Genomic DNA, 15,756 nt, shown 5'->3' with positions numbered 1-15,756 from the left:
ACGATATTTCAAACTGATATTTATTTGCTATTGCTGTAACTTTCTGTTCAGTAATATGTATCACAATAGCTATTGCTTGAACGCTTATGTTATTGAAAGAAGCCTCTTTTGCTCAAAAAAGGCTGCGTTTATTTGATCAAAAAGATTGCAGCATTGTGAAACATTAATATAACTTAAAATAACTGTTCTCTAATATATTTTAAAATGTAATTTATTCCTGTGATGACTAAGCAGAATTTTCATCACTACTAATTCAGTCTTCAGTGTCACATGATCCCTTAGAAATCATTCTAATATGCTGATTTGATAAGAAACATTTCTTATTATTAATAATATTGAAAACAGTTGTGCTGCTTAATATTTTTCTGGAAACCAGGATACTTTTTTCCCAGGACAAAAGAAATTACATTCAAAAAAGAACAGCATTCATTTGAAATAGCAAACTTTTGTGATATTCTGAACTTTATGAATGTGTGCTTGTTGAATAAAAGTATTAATTTCTTTAAAAAATACATAAATAAATAAATAAAGCTTACTGAAAAGTAATGTATATTTAGCTGCAACAGTAATCCCAAACAAATCAATAGCTATTTGGTTATTGGTTTGGCTAACATTATTTTACATTACGTCGATTTTAACGCCATGGTCCGAGGCAGCTTTCCTTGTTTAATTAACTATGAACAAAACCCATATTCCTTTGTACTGTAGAATATCTTGTAGTCACCACATGAAATTCTCCTGTGAACACTCATTACAGCAGCAGCTCCATCATAGGCATTGGAGAGAGTGAGTGTCATTGTCAGTTCTCCCAGGATTTTTAAAGTTGCTGCTGTAATTATAAATTGTAAATGTGGGCCGGAAACTGATAATGAGATTATCTTGCTGGTTGCACAGTGAGTGATTGCAGCAGGAGCAACTCCATAACTCATTAAAGAGAACGGGAAACATGCAATCCTCTCGTCTTCCTTGCAGATCAAAGGCTTCAAACAGAGAGCGCACAGTTTTTACCCACTCTGAGGGCTTAAATACGACAATCTGCCAGCCAGACGTGTTCCTCTGGAAGGAGCTTGCGATAAAACAAACATCCCCACCTTGGTCGTACACCACATATCCAATGACAATCAGTCAGTTCTGAACTGAACACTTAGAACTTCACATGACTGGCTTTCCCGGGCAACATCAGCAGGTGGAGAATGACCCAGTTATTTGCAGGGATTACACAGCTTACCCAGCAGCCTGGGCTTTTCCAGGGTGCGGTGCTGCTGTACTAAGGAGGGATGGGCGAAAACACACACACAGCCCTGTGGCTCCCAGAATGTGGGGCTTTCTGACCCAATACAGGAAGCAGAAACAGGAGAAAGACCAGCTGAGCAGAAAAAAGCACCGCACCCGATCACTTCCCTTGTACTGTTCAAACATCATCAGTCCTACTCTCTCAAACTCACGTCACTCCAGCCTACTGTCGGAAATCCATTTTCCTATTAAAGGGCAACATCTGCACTCTGGAATTGATTTTACGGTCACATTTTTACTTTATATGAGAGTTTTTTTCCTAAGATATAGAAAAATCTGCATGCCCTCCATTTACGTAAAATACTTTAAAACCAAGAATAAAATATAATGAAATATATTAAACTTTTTGTAACTATTACACTATTGTAACTATTTTATATACACACTGTATATTAGCGCTCTCAAAATTAATTAAAATATCTTTAAAAAATGTCCCACTTCCCCTGGATGTATATACACTACTGTTAAAAAGTTTGAGGTCAGTAAGATTTTTTTCTTAAAGAAAAGTTATATTTTTATTCAACAAAGATGTATTACACTGTTTAAAAGTAACAGTAAATCAGTAACGTTTTTTGGCACGGGCGAACCGGGCAGTCGCCCAGGGCGGCATTTTTTCAATGCACATGGGGGGCGGCACGAGCAGTTAAAAAAGAAAATTGGAATTGGCAAATTGGCGCCTCCCCTGCTTGCTGAGAAGGTGCCGTGCACAGAAACTGTGTGAGAAGGGGATAGGGGCAAGGGGGACAGTTCACCTCTGGGTCTCTCCCAAATGGAACGGACAAGGGGGGGACGGGGGATCCACTGTATAGAGCAATACTCTAATGGAAATAGTGGGCTAAAGTCAGTCACACCTCGACTTTCTTCCAAATAACGCTCATTTCATTCATAATATTATAAATACAGGCCTGTAGTTTCTGCACATTTTTGTTTTTCTGAATTGTGTGAAATGGCTAATAAAAATAGGTAATACAAAACGATTATGTGGTCACAAAGGTGAATTGGAAATCTGTTGATTGTCGAGTGCCAAATAAACACAGAGATGGAGATGGACAGGAAAAGGTCAAACCCATCAGGTGCCCAATTCAGAAAAGAAGAAGAGGAGAAACGAGCAAAAGATAAAGGTATCCAACTATGTTTTCTCTGTATGATTACGGTATCCATGTCATGAATGAGGGGCTAATGTTGGTGGGTATAACTCTTACGTTTGTTAGCCTTTCTGCTATGATGCTTGCTATGTTTATACAACAATAATTCGGTTTTAACTCAACAATCACAAGATCAAATTTCACCATAATATTGTGCTTTGCAACAAAACTGTTACAAGTTCAGTTATTATTTTTTTCCATAAGTTGTTGGGTTAACCTTAGACCCTGTAATTAGCCAACGGATTTTTCGAATCTGTAGGTAGTTTCAAAGACGAACATTTGCTATTTACTTGCTACAACTCTATTTCGTGACAAAGTATAGGCAGTAACCAAGGAGCTAATGGTTTGTGTGATGAAAGATTTGTGCTCTTTAGAATATTTATTCTATATTTTATTTGTATATTATTCTTAATATTTTATGTTATTGTTGCTCTCTGCTCTTGCTACATTTTTTTATATATCTGATTCTATATATTTTTGCCACACTTATGTATATAGTGTATATATTTATTTATGTTGCCAATTGTCAATCAATTTTCAAAATGAGTGGAAACATTAAAAGAGAGAAAGTAATAAGACTTTCTATTTTTGGAGCCCTCCCATATCATTACCTACTTAGCTATAGCTATAGTAAACAGCTTCCACCAGTACACATGTTGATGACTCAAATGTACTGCGGTAGTGCAGTTAGGAGTCAAATAATACATTGTTACAGGACATCTGCAGAGGCAGGGTAACTTGATCTGATCCCAAGTTAAGGCCGTGACACACCAAGCCGACGTCAAAGAACTAGCGGCGACGAACGCCGACTGTGTTGTCGCCTTGAGTCAGCTGCGTCTGGCCCAAAAAGCCAACTTTCAACTAATAAGTACGTTCTGCGCCTGTACGCAAGGAATAACTGTCAATATCAGCAGGTATCAATAGTCTATATTCGTCATTCAAAAAGGGAAACCAAAACTTAGACTGCAGATATACAAACTGCAAACAAAGCAGTTCTTGCATACCATTTTGAATATCAATCATGCTGATCACTTTCTTCATTCCAGGAGGCTCATGTTGTTATGGAAATATTTATATACTGGAGTGCTCATGTAAGATGACGTAAAATTAGTACAGCCGTCTTAACTTCTTTGCTCGCTTTCATTCTCGTTCGCTAAACTGAACAGCCAATCAAAGCGATCTCTCTCACTGAAAGCCCAGAAACCGATTCAGCATGCGGGCAGCCACCGACGTGAACCAGACTAGAATCGACATGTGGAACACACTGCAAAAACTAGCCTGACAGACATTCATCGAAGACCCGACGGCTTGGTGCGTCACGGCCCTTGGAGTCCAAGCAATCAAGCAATGTGCCGACATGGCTTCATTTCTACAGTATAAAGCATACTTTAAAGCCCCTGTCATATCTTTGGAAATGACTGCAACAAATAGGGGCACGCTTCAGATCATCTAAGGTAAAGTCGCCTGATGACAGGTTTAGATGTAAAGAAGGGGAATGGATCGTTCAACTCACACATGAAGTGAAGACAGCAGTGCCGGGATGTGTGGGGAAGGTTCGCTCTTCCCGGGGAGGCGGCAGTCTTGGAATCCTAGGGGGGATATTAAGGAAAACTCTGGGGAAGAAAGTACTTAAGGCCAAACACAGCAACAAGGTGGGAGAACACACATGATGCATGAAGGAAACTGTTCAAGCGCAGTAACATCAGCAAGAAAAGAGGTGACAGAGTCAAGCCGATCACATTTATCCACATGCAAATTAGCTAATTAGCTTGTTTTTCCAAAGTTATATAACCCAGAACTGTTCTGCATGACAGATCCGTATTATTCATCTTCTCCTTATTTTTTTGCTTCTGCTTGCCCTGCCAATATTTTCACCGGTCAAATTAAAAATATATATATATATTTTGGCAGCACGCAAAAAAGATTTTTTAACATGATTTATTTTTAAAGAAGTCTCTTATGCTCACCAAGGCTGCATTTATTTGATAAAAAAAAACTGTAAAAACAGAATATTGTTAAATATTATTACAACATAAAAACTGTTTTCTATTTTAAAATATATATAAATGTAATTCATAAAATATAATTGTTGTGCATTGATGTAAACATTTTTACTGCCAGGCTTGGTCAATTTTATGCACCTTTGATGAATAAAAGTATGAAGTATTATTTTTTCCAAACTTCTGAACGGTAGTGTACATGTCAGAAAGAAATATATAATTATTTCTTTAAATATACATCCATATCAATTTATTTATAAAACATTAATAGCTAGAAATATACAGCTATAATACACAGAAACTCCACCATAACTATAAACTCTCATAAAAACTGTCATACAGTAATTTCTCACTTTCAAACATTCTAAATGATAGAATGTTTATGCTGATTTATTTATTAAAACATGCTTTTTAAATAAGATACATAATTCACATTAATAAAGTGATTTTTGATTAAATGATTTTTAACTCTGATTTAATCTGAGTTATTATTTAAAATTGACACATTGAATTGATATTTCTGTAGCTCAAACAGCAGACCAGGGTGCTATCAACACCAATGTCATCAGTTATTATACCAATAAAATGTGTACATTTTAAATATGTTACAAACAATATTCAATACATCACAGAAATGTATATGTTTAGATTTGCAAAGCTTGAAACATGTAAACAATCAACAAACATAATGACAACACAGTTCTGGGCCCAATATGCATCAAATGACCTGAAACTCTCTCACATTTGCACTGTTAAACGCTGAGTGTCAATCCCTGCTCTCTTTTCCACATGCGTCTTAAAAAACAAGGGAACGTCAACGTTTTAAAGGAAACAAGTATTTTTTGTCTCCAAATCATTTTTCAGTGTTTCCCTGTTCCTCTTTGAGCTCACAACCTCCAACCACACCAGAAAACGATGCAAAATTCACATAAATAATACTTGAAACTCTTCCATATAATCAACCATACTCCACATTACTGAATAAACAGTGTATTTTGAATGATGGAATCATTCCGTGCGATTCCTCTAAGAAATGAGGTTCTCGCACAAACGAACATCATCATCCGTGCTGCAAAAAGGTGCAGCAAAACTGTCCAGCACAAGAAGCAGATTGTGTATTAACATGCTGCTGGAGTACAGAGGACGGAGATGCGTCTTCCATCTCCAGCCCAGCAGCAGATCCGTGATGCCTCAGTTCTGTCTGTACAACCAGGCTATTGTTAACTTCAGAGGGTGGGGAAGCCTTTCCTCCTCCACTGCACCACAGGCACACACAGAGAGTTCAAACAGGGATAATGTACAGTTTACTGTAACAACAGCTGTTAGTTACTCATTTTAACTTTCCCTTGGCACGCTGCCAAGACACTTTCACAGCATTCTCATGCTCCACAATCACGTCACCCTTTTACAGCCACAGTTTCAACCGGTTTGTAGGTTACAGATTATTTAAAGTGCTAAAGTATGATTTACCCAGATATACATTTGCAGTGACACAGCATTGTCTTGTTTTCTCTCTGTTTCACTTCAAAATGATCTTTAATTGCTTTAGATACTCCACAGGTTTCCTCTGCCATGCTGCCATTGTCTAAATAAACTCCTGCTTAAATCAGAGTGCTATATGAGAAACATGAAACGCAAATATTGACTGACTTTAGTTATATAAGAGATCAACTACTGATTTGCTTGATATCTCATGTTAGAGTTTATAGCAGATAATTCTCAACTAACAAATGTTTGCAAGTAGATTTCCTGACAACTAACTCATAAATGAAACCAGTGCATTGAGGATGCATTTTTTATATAATCTAAAACAAGGAAACAGAAAGTATTAACTGTAAATGTGACATATATATATAGAGTTACTAGATTATATCTCTCTCTTTATATATATATATATATATATATATATATATATATATATATATATCCCTGTTATTTTATCTCTCAAAAACATATTGCAAATGCCAGATCAACATATATACTTTCTTATGATGAAAAAAGAGAGTGAAAGTTATATTAGAAAACTACCCTATAAACCCATAATCAAAAAGCAACTTGTTTGTCCAGCAAATAAGATGTTGACAGAGGGACATGGACAGTTACAACAGAAGGGAGTTGACTGTTAGAGCCATAAAGAAATATAAACAAGATGTTGAGGGTAAGCAAAACAGTTTCTCTCTATGGGAAAACATATCAGCTGAACATTGCTTAGTTCACCCTACCTTACTGCAAGGAACAGATATCAGTGGTATATGTGGGCAGCCAGATCAATCTTATTAGAAGACACTACAGGCAATTGGCAAAACAATAGTTTTTTTTTTATTTTATTTTTATTTTTTTTTAGCATTTGTCAATTTTTAGGTATTGGTCTATTTTGCTTCTATAGTATTTTATTACATTTTATAGATTTGCATCTATAGATTTAAATTGCAATGCATATCTTTAAAGACAATTTTTTTTTTCAAAAAATGAATATTTACTCGCTATCATGACGTGTTATCAGAATCACAACCATTGTATGGAGAAACATGCAATAAAAGTAAATGGAGACAACATTTCTTGTATTTCGCAAAAGTCTACCCTACTCAGTCATAAGGGTTTGTAACAACATTAAAAGTGAGTAAATCACTACATAATGATCGAAATATAATTTAAATGCGGTATCTTATTTTTAAAATGACACGGAAAAAAGAGCTAACGTTAGCTGCCCGGCTGGATCAGACCAAACAGGCTGTGTGTTGACAGCTTTTGACAGTCACATAAACACTGGTATTCTACCTCCATGATGTAGCCTACAAGAAACAAAACCGGACTTAAATCCCAAACAAACAAAACGTTTAGTCTTGCAGCAAGCTGTGCTGACACTAGCGGGTAACGTACACAGTACAACACACTCGAGCGCTGTCAAAACCTTAGTGACCCGCCTGCCTAGACAGCAGTTTCTGGCATCAAATCGAATCCCTAAGATGTTTAGAAATACTGTCCAGGCAGGCAGCTGAGCTCACTAGGTTTTGGAGGGGGGAAACACATATTTGTGATAAGAAGGTTTTCAGAGAAGGATACTGTGTCTGCGGTACTGGCGGAGGCTGTTGAGCCACCGGTGTCCCCGGCGGTAGCGGGAGCAGCTGGCTCGAGGGTGACGGCCCGGTTCCGGTTCCAGGTCCAGTTCCAGCGGCGGCTGGTTTCGGCACCACTTTCGGCGGCAAACTCATCGCAAATAAAACAAATTAAAAAACGCACGGCTTCACATATATTTACAAATAAATAAGCTAGCGGCTAAACAGTGCAAGTAAAAAAATATTGCTGGAGAGTTACGACAACACCTGGCCTTGCAAGAGCAGTTAGCCGGTGTCTGAGCCGACAGAAAAGCTTGAGCTAACAGGCTAGCTAGCTTATTGAGAGAATAGCAGGCTGAAGTTAGCCAGCTAACGTTAGCGCTTATTGTGGTCTATCTTCATTGCTAAAGGTTGGGGGCTGTTCCCCCTCCCCGGCCGGGGTTTCCGAGGGTCTAATTTGCCTCTTCTTGCCAGGGCGATCTTGATAGGTGTGCCGCTTTTGGAAAATAAATAACACCTTGTTTACAACTACTCTTTGACGACAGTATTTCCACGGAGTGTGATGATTCCGTTCAACATGGCGCTGTGGCCGCCTCAAGCAGTCCCACAGGACCGACCTTTCGTTTCAGTTCGTGTGTTTACGTGAAACTTCGGAGAGTGGAATTAGCAACGAGTGTAAATGGAAGAACGGAATGCGGGGTCCGGAACTAACCTACTTGGATGTGAGCCAAGGAGATTATTATAAACGATGTAACCGCCAAAAAGAATGACTTTAGATACAACTTGCATTTTAAGTGCCATCTCTGTATACCTATATAAAATAGCAATCCTTTCCATGTTTATGAAGCGGTTTGCCCCAATTTGTTATGTTACAGTGACATCTTGCGTCCAAAGCTGAACACGCATTTCAGCCCATGAGATCTGCGAAATATTCGGAGATTTTTGATGTATAATAATAATCATTATAAAGGCTTTTTTATTTAAAAAAAACTCTCTTATTATTAAATACACACATTTTATCTTTCTATAAAAGGAACAGTCTGAATGACTTCATAGAGAATGTGAGCTCCATCGCAATCAATAGTAGGCCTAGGCTATTTATATAGGCACAGGTGGACATACTTGATATAAAGTACAGATAGGCCTACTACTGGTCAAATATTATTCCGTTACAAGTAAAAGTTGTAAAGACCGATTTATACTTAAGTAAAAGTACAGAAGTAGGCTACTTGTTTTTAAAAGTAGCCTACTTAAGTATCAGAAGTAAATGTCAATGCAATTGTTTTATTATTTTTGCTTCGTTGTATTTAATAGGCTACTTAGGACCTTATACCTCTGAAACTATGCATGTCTACCTACCCTCATATAAATATCAAATATATTTCTAGAACAAAGTTCCAGTGGGATTGAATGTGAGATTGAATAAGTGCACAATGGTTTCTGACGTCAATCTGACGACGGGTTCTGACGTCAATCTGATGGCGGGTTCTGACGTCTGGTTCTGACGTCAAACTGACGCCGGGTACTGACTTCAACCCGACTTTATTTTCCAACCAAAATCCAACGTCTGTCCGAAATTGAATGTTGACGTCAATCTGATGTAAGGTTCTGAAGTCAACCCGACTTTCATTTCCAACCAAATGCAATCCATGCAACCAAAATCATCCCCTGACTGACGTTACTACTTTCTAAGGACCTTGACAGAATTGTAGTGGAGTAAAAAGTACAATATTTGTCTTTCAAATAGGGTGAAGTTAAAGTAAAAAGTTTCCAGAAAAAAGCCTTATTAACGGTGAATGGCCATCATTCAAAATCGCGACGTAAAATGACTTGTGTTTTTACACCAAAGGGGCTCTTTTTCCAGTATTAATGTGTAAGGTAGAGTTGAGTAGTTAATATAATACTCAAGTAAAGTACAGATACTCAAAAAGTGTCTTTAAGTACAGTACTATAGTAAATGTACTTTGTTACTGTCCACCTATAAGCAGGACTAAATGTATTTATGTAAAAGCAAATCTTCAATGTAAAAAGTCAATCTTATTTCAAAATGCAATCTTTTTGCATATGTTAGCTGAATTCCAGAATCAAGATAAAAACGTTCACTTGGACAGCCTACAAGATGAATGCCTGAAGGTTGAGGACTGACTGGTAACAATGTTTTCATCTTTGAGAGATTTAAAAGGCCTTAGTGACATTTACTCCTTCGTTACCCCAAATTATAAATGTTAAGATGAATTACAGTGTTAAGTGGGCAGACCTTTATTGTGCTGGATAACAGAAAGCTGGTACATAGCCTATTCCCAGTCTCTTATCTTTTGCCAGCTTATTTTATGATAACTGTCCTCTAACATAGGCCTATTGACTGATAGGTCAACAGTGATGTACAAGCTTGATTTTCCCTCCTCCAGACTTAGCACAGTATGAGCCCATTGTTAAACTTCACTTAGCCACAACATTTTATAACTTATAATATCACAACATTTGGCTGCCTCTGTACAACAGCACGTACATAGTGTCACTGCTAAAGTATTTACTATATTGTTTCCTTACAGCTGCTTCATAATATCCAAGTATTTTATTTATTTATATATTTGTATAAATTAAACCCATGTGGGGACACACTTTTTTATTATTTATTTTATTTTATTTGTTTAGTAGCCTGCATATACCATGTAAGAGTTTTTTTTTTAAATTGACATTTACATTATCAATAAAACTTAAGGGGATTAAACGAGGCCCGTTCACACTAAGAACAATAATATAAATATAACAATATCAATAACCTTTTTAGCATCCATCTAACGTACAAGAACATTCTGTTTATTATAAGTGTGCACTGTGGTGGGATTCTGATTGGCTGTCATTGTTTTTTATCATTCATCAGGTGGAAACATAATTCTGAAAGTGATTCTAATGATATCGTGTCAATATAATCATTCTCATAGAGTTAGAACGCTTATAGTTATCGTCCTTGGTGTGGGCCTTTTACACTGCATTTAAAGACAAGTAAATTCTAAACTCATTTAAAAACTCAACATTGGGTACTTTGGAAACTGGTCCACAGGTGCAAATGCTTAGGAAAGGCACACACTTTACTTTTAATTAAGACATGCAGTTCAAGCTTCTCAGAAACACACAAAAGAATGGATGGTTGTCGATTGTGTACTAATATTCCTCTAAGAAATGGGACAAACGATCATACGGTAAGAGACACTAGCCTACATAAATTGTACATTTAAAAAATTGTCAAAATAAGAAAAAAGTATTTAGCTCTTATCTTAAGGCAAATATTTATTAAAATGAACACAAGGTTGAAGTTCCTCTGAGTTTGACACTTGGAGCACCTTACTTAACTCATGATCAAATGATTTCAGATGATCAAAAGCATGATCAAATGATTTCTTCAACTGCTGAAAATGGGTTTGCGGATTATCCGTGCGATTTTATAAGTGTTTAACCCTGGGACATCAAAACCTGGTGAGTGCCCCTTTTTGTTGAAGATGTAAAAGTTAAAGAGCTGCCCGTCCTGAGATTCAAGAGACACAGAGGCAGCGTTAACTTTCAGCTGACATGGGTACTCCTTCTCAAACACCACCCTGAACACCCTATCCTGCAGATAACTCAGTTTCAAACTTCTGTATTTCATAGGAACCATGGTGTCTACTTGAGGTCCGAACTGCTCCAGAGACAGCACTCCATCTGTGTCTGCTTTGATCTCATAGAACGTTATGTTGCTATAAGTAAAGTAGCCTATGTAGGGAGCAGGGTCCGGTGGAGGGATGAGAACACGAGGTGCATTTCTGAAGGCACTTTCCATGGCAGGGATGAGATAACTGTAGGCCTTGGCCACGAGATCCTCATCTTCAGGTTTGGTTCCAGCCATTAAAATGACCAACCCGAGCTTCAAACGAGGAACGAGGGAGATTGAGGCTGAATAACCATCTAGATCTCCATCTTTGCGTATGACGTCATAGCCCAACTGTTCATTCACCTCCCAAGGTGTGCCTGTTTGTTCTGCAAAGTAACTGTTTTCACAGCGAAACAGAGGAGTCAACATGGTTTTGAGGGTTTCGGACCGGAGAACTTGACGGTAGTATGCGCCCAGCAGCATCATCACCAGTTTGGCCATGTCAGCAGGTGTGGAGTACATTTGCCCTGATGGTCTAAACCAGCCGAGGTCATACAGGGGTGCAGGCCGCCCACTTGAGTAAACGCCTATGGCCATCTGGTCCTCAATCTGTGGGGTGATATCAAATCCGGTGTCCTCCATTCCCAGTGGTTGCAAGATATTTTCAGACACCCATTGCTGATAATCCGTCCCTGCTACCTTCTCCGCCATCACGTGGGCCAGCAGGGAGAAGGCCAAGTTGCTGTAGTGGCATCTGAGGACAGCAGAGGACTAGAATTACTTAGAGAATCCACAAGTGCATGACTGCATCTACTGTAGTCAATTATTTACACCTCCTATCTTTCATTAAACATCCTCCCCCGACAAATTCTCTGTACTAACTTACTTTGTTCCAGGGTCAGCCACGAGAACATCATCTTGTAATAAATCCACAGCAGCCTGAGTGTTGCCTTTCCAGAGTAAAGTAGTCGCCCTGAGCCGCCTTGGTAAACCTGTAGTTAGTAATGAATCCAAAATATCCAGCATTTCATATTTTCATTCATTTGATGTGGTGTTTACCTTATCTGCAATTTCAAAAATTAGTTATAAAAGATATTTTAACATTCTGTTTGCGATTTGAAAGTAAAATTATTGGGGATGCAGATGAAATCAATCACAACATTATAATGTGCATTATGAAAAATGGATTCATTTTGAGATTTTTTAAAGATTACAATTAAGTTTCTTAATATTAAATTTAATTGAAGGTTAAATGACAGAATAAGTAATGTAAATGAAAAATAGAGAAAATGAGCACTGACAATAAAATATAAAACATCGGTCTAATACTGAATAATAAAAAAATCTCTAATACCAGATGATTACTGATTTGATGCTGCTGTATTGTGCAAGTTGTGCATCCTAAAAATGATGGTAAATAATAACAATAATAATAAAACAATTGTAAGATACATTTCAAAATAAGGTCACATTGTAAGATATAAACTCACAATTATGGGGAATACAGGCACAGTTATCTTTATATTGTTTTACTCTAAGGCAGAAATGGTATTTTGAGTGATGAGTGATGGCAGAAAAATATTCCATTGTAGATTTCTTGTCAAAAAACTTAACGGTTATTCCTGAATGCAATTAAGTGTACCGCAATAATCATCACCAGTATTTCTGACACATTATATAAACATCAGCTTGGGGACAGTATATGTTAGAGACATTCCTTCCGGTCTAATCCTAAAGGACCTGTGGCAATCCCACTTAACCATGTCAGGTAACAGAGCTGATTAGGATAGCCGTGAAAACTCCTAGTCTAAAAACAGTTGATCTTTTTCACCTTCTTTATTTTTACAGCACATTGAACAGTGGAATGTGCTTTTTTTATACATGCTAATCATCTATCGGTGAGGTCAGTGACAGACAGATACTGTGGTCCTCACCTGACAGCTGACTGGCCATCCTTCTCAAGGTGACTGAGGAGATGTGAGCTTGAGCCTCTTTAGTGCTCATGCCTTCAGAGATGGGCTTGAGGTCATGACCCCATCTTTTTCCCAGAGGGTTTTTCATGGTGAAGTTCTTAACATACTTTCCCAGAGGGTCATCCAGGGAATCCACTTTTCCATCCTCCCAAAGTTTATACAACATCAAGGTGGGGAAGATTTTTGAGAGGCTTGCAATTCTTTTGTAGTATAACCATAACCATAAACAACAAAGAAACAAATTACAAAAAAGAGCACACAGCTATGAATGTACTGTACAATAAAAATTTATAATGTATTATCTAAATTTGAGGTTTAAAAGGGTGGACATCAACTTTTCCAGGTCAATGGAATTCATTGTCAATGAATGTATGAGGTCCATTTTGCACAACTCACGCTATTCTGAAATATTATTTTAAAACAATAGTTTTTTTGCTGCTTCACATTTTTATGGAAAAAATGATGACATTCAAACATTTGTGATGAGATTAAAAAAAGAAAGAAATTGATATTGCATTAAAATAATTTAATAATGTATTAAATGTATTAAATGTGACAGTGAAGACGTTCACATTTTATTGTTGGGCGACCACCGTTACATGATGTTACAAAATATTTATATTTTATAAATGCTTTAATAAATAAATACATTTAATAAATCCAAATGCTGTTCATTGAACTTTCTATTCATCAAAGATGAAAAAATGTATTCAAATAGAAAACAGTTGTTTTCATTTGTAATAATACTTCACAATATTACTGTTTTTACTGTATTTTAGATTAAATAAATGCAACTTTTGAAAGGTATATATATATATATATATATATATATATATATATATATATATATATATATATATATACACACACACACACACACACACACACACACACACACACACACACACACACAAATAATAGACAGTTAATTTTCTCCTTAAGCTTAAATTAGTTAAAATAAACACCCCCAAGAACCAGAGCAATAAGAGAAGGACCGCTGCTCTTATTGCTTCCAAACTCAAATCATAAGTGTGCAAAGCAACTGTAACCCACCTGTAAACTGTGTACTCATTTATTGGGGTAGACTTTGGGTCACTTCCATTCTTTCTGCCAAAATTACCATTCCACAATACAGAATCATTAAATATTACAATGGCAGAAACGGCCGGCAGTTTTGTGGAATCAAGACTGGTTCTCAAAAGCACATCCACCTGTAGCACATCGTATAGTAATAGTTATCAAACTGGTTATCAATATTTATAAACAGCAAAGAACTGATATTCCAATCAGAGTGGTCTAGGAATTTACACAGAAAGAACTTTGATTTTTACTCATCATTTGACTTCAGCATTCTGACCTGGTCCAAAGCTTCCATGAGGACAGGTATCGGGTGCTTTAACGGGACAGGCTCAGGGAAATGTGGGCACATCTTCTCCTCTTTCACTTCTTTTGCAGCTTTAATATCCACTGTAAAGTAAAAAGTTCATATGTAGCCTGTCATATAAATACATATAGATAAATATAGAACTTTTAGTGTGACCCACATGTAATATATAACACAACAAATACGATATATAAAATAACATAATGCCGTCATCTTATCATTATATAATATACTTTTAAGATGTAATGGAGGATGGGGATGGTCCATAATCATGTATTTTACACAAAGTTACTTTTCCCCTCCCCCAAGTGATAATCAGGCTTTACAGCACACAGTAAGCCACTATGTCGAGCTCTGGGTAATCCATTGCCATCTACTGCAAACGATTAATTAAGCATAAGGAGATCGAAAAGCCAAATGTAAGGATGTTCCCCAATTCTGTAAATGCTTTCTAGGCACTTCTACCCATTATAAGTGAAAAAAATCTTGATTTTCTATTTGTGGGCACAACATGCATATTTATTTCTATATAAGCATTGACCATCCATTCATTGATGTTTGATGATCACTTGCTGGATTTTTTAATTTGGGGCATTTTTACCTGGTGTTGCTTTGGGAAGCCTGTACTGCCAAAGAAAACAGCCTGTCATTATAAAAGAGAGAAGCAGAAAGAAGACCATGCCCAACTTCGTCCATTTCACTTTCATCTTTGCAGTCTGGTGGTCTCCTTCTCTGGCAGGCTTAAAGAGAAAGGACAGTTTCACAGACGCAATCTTCTGAACTTCACATATAAGCTAGTGACATCAATATATACTGTATCTACAATTTATTCTTAAGATATCTTAAATAAAATCATACAAAAAATCACACTGATAATTGCAACATTTTCTATGAGCATGATGAAACATTAAAACAGCATTACTCAAAACATTGATTCTAATATATTTTCTAATGTAAGATATAATATTCTCATTAAGGATAAATTATAAAATGTCTTACCACAAGGTTTACTCAGAGTTTACTCCTCCTTCCACATTGCATATCTCCCAAATGATACGTCTATTCACACAGAGGCTTGCCACAGACAAAAAAAATAAAACTTTTAAAGTGGAATTCCATTAAAGCTGAAAACAGACACAACCAGAGCTTACCAGCCACTCACCAGCCATGCTTTAATCTTTACAATAACCCGTAACTTCTCATCATCCTCTCGGCCAACTGCAGGCCTGCACGTCATAATCTGAAGATCTCTTCCTTTAAAGCCACACTCCTGTCTT

The 15,756-nt window shown here is 36.9% G+C and overlaps 2 protein-coding genes across 26 annotated transcripts in view; both read right to left on the bottom strand.

The window, feature by feature from the left end:
• Window positions 1–8,100, bottom strand: part of eif4g3b (eukaryotic translation initiation factor 4 gamma, 3b) — a 48,088-nt gene extending 39,988 nt beyond the window's left edge. For 14 of the 25 annotated variants that reach the window (XM_077214601.1, XM_077214602.1, XM_077214606.1 and 11 more), the window contains exons 1-2: window positions 7,502–7,918; window positions 3,952–4,027 (exon numbers count right to left, since the gene is read on the bottom strand). In XM_077214601.1, coding sequence (XP_077070716.1) covers window positions 3,952–4,027; window positions 7,502–7,650 — 225 coding nt within the window. In that variant the 5' untranslated portion in view covers window positions 7,651–7,918. Of the gene's footprint in view, window positions 1–3,951; window positions 4,052–7,501 lie in introns of all 25 variants that reach the window. The other 11 variants (XM_077214593.1, XM_077214595.1, XM_077214598.1 and 8 more) reach the window with 4 other exon arrangements.
• lactbl1a (lactamase, beta-like 1a) lies at window positions 8,090–15,756 on the bottom strand. The gene is made up of 8 exons (XM_077214639.1): window positions 15,642–15,756; window positions 15,479–15,553; window positions 15,081–15,219; window positions 14,453–14,562; window positions 14,149–14,306; window positions 13,057–13,295; window positions 12,009–12,114; window positions 8,090–11,876 (listed from the first exon to the last, which is right to left on the bottom strand). The coding sequence occupies exons 3-8, from the start codon at window positions 15,184–15,186 to the stop codon at window positions 10,898–10,900; spliced, it is 1,698 nt and encodes a 565-aa protein (XP_077070754.1). The 5' UTR covers window positions 15,187–15,219; window positions 15,479–15,553; window positions 15,642–15,756; the 3' UTR covers window positions 8,090–10,897.

Source organism: Siphateles boraxobius, unplaced genomic scaffold, assembly GCF_051911475.1.
Source record: "Siphateles boraxobius isolate OS27281-9 unplaced genomic scaffold, OSU_SipBor_1 68, whole genome shotgun sequence".
NCBI classification, from domain to species: Eukaryota; Metazoa; Chordata; class Actinopteri; order Cypriniformes; family Leuciscidae; genus Siphateles; species Siphateles boraxobius.
This window is presented reverse-complemented; position numbering and strand designations above follow the sequence as displayed.

Excerpts from the sequence above, each read along its gene's own strand:
- lactbl1a (XM_077214639.1), bottom strand. The coding sequence starts at position 15,186 with ATGAAAGTGAAATGGACGAAGTTGGGCATGGTCTTCTTTCTGCTTCTC. Across the intron at positions 14,563-15,080 it reads GCTTCCCAAAGCAACACCAG|TGGATATTAAAGCTGCAAAA; the intron begins GTAAAAATGCCC and ends TTTACTTTACAG. Across the intron at positions 12,115-13,056 it reads GATGGCCAGTCAGCTGTCAG|GTTTACCAAGGCGGCTCAGG; the intron begins GTGAGGACCACA and ends TACTAACTACAG.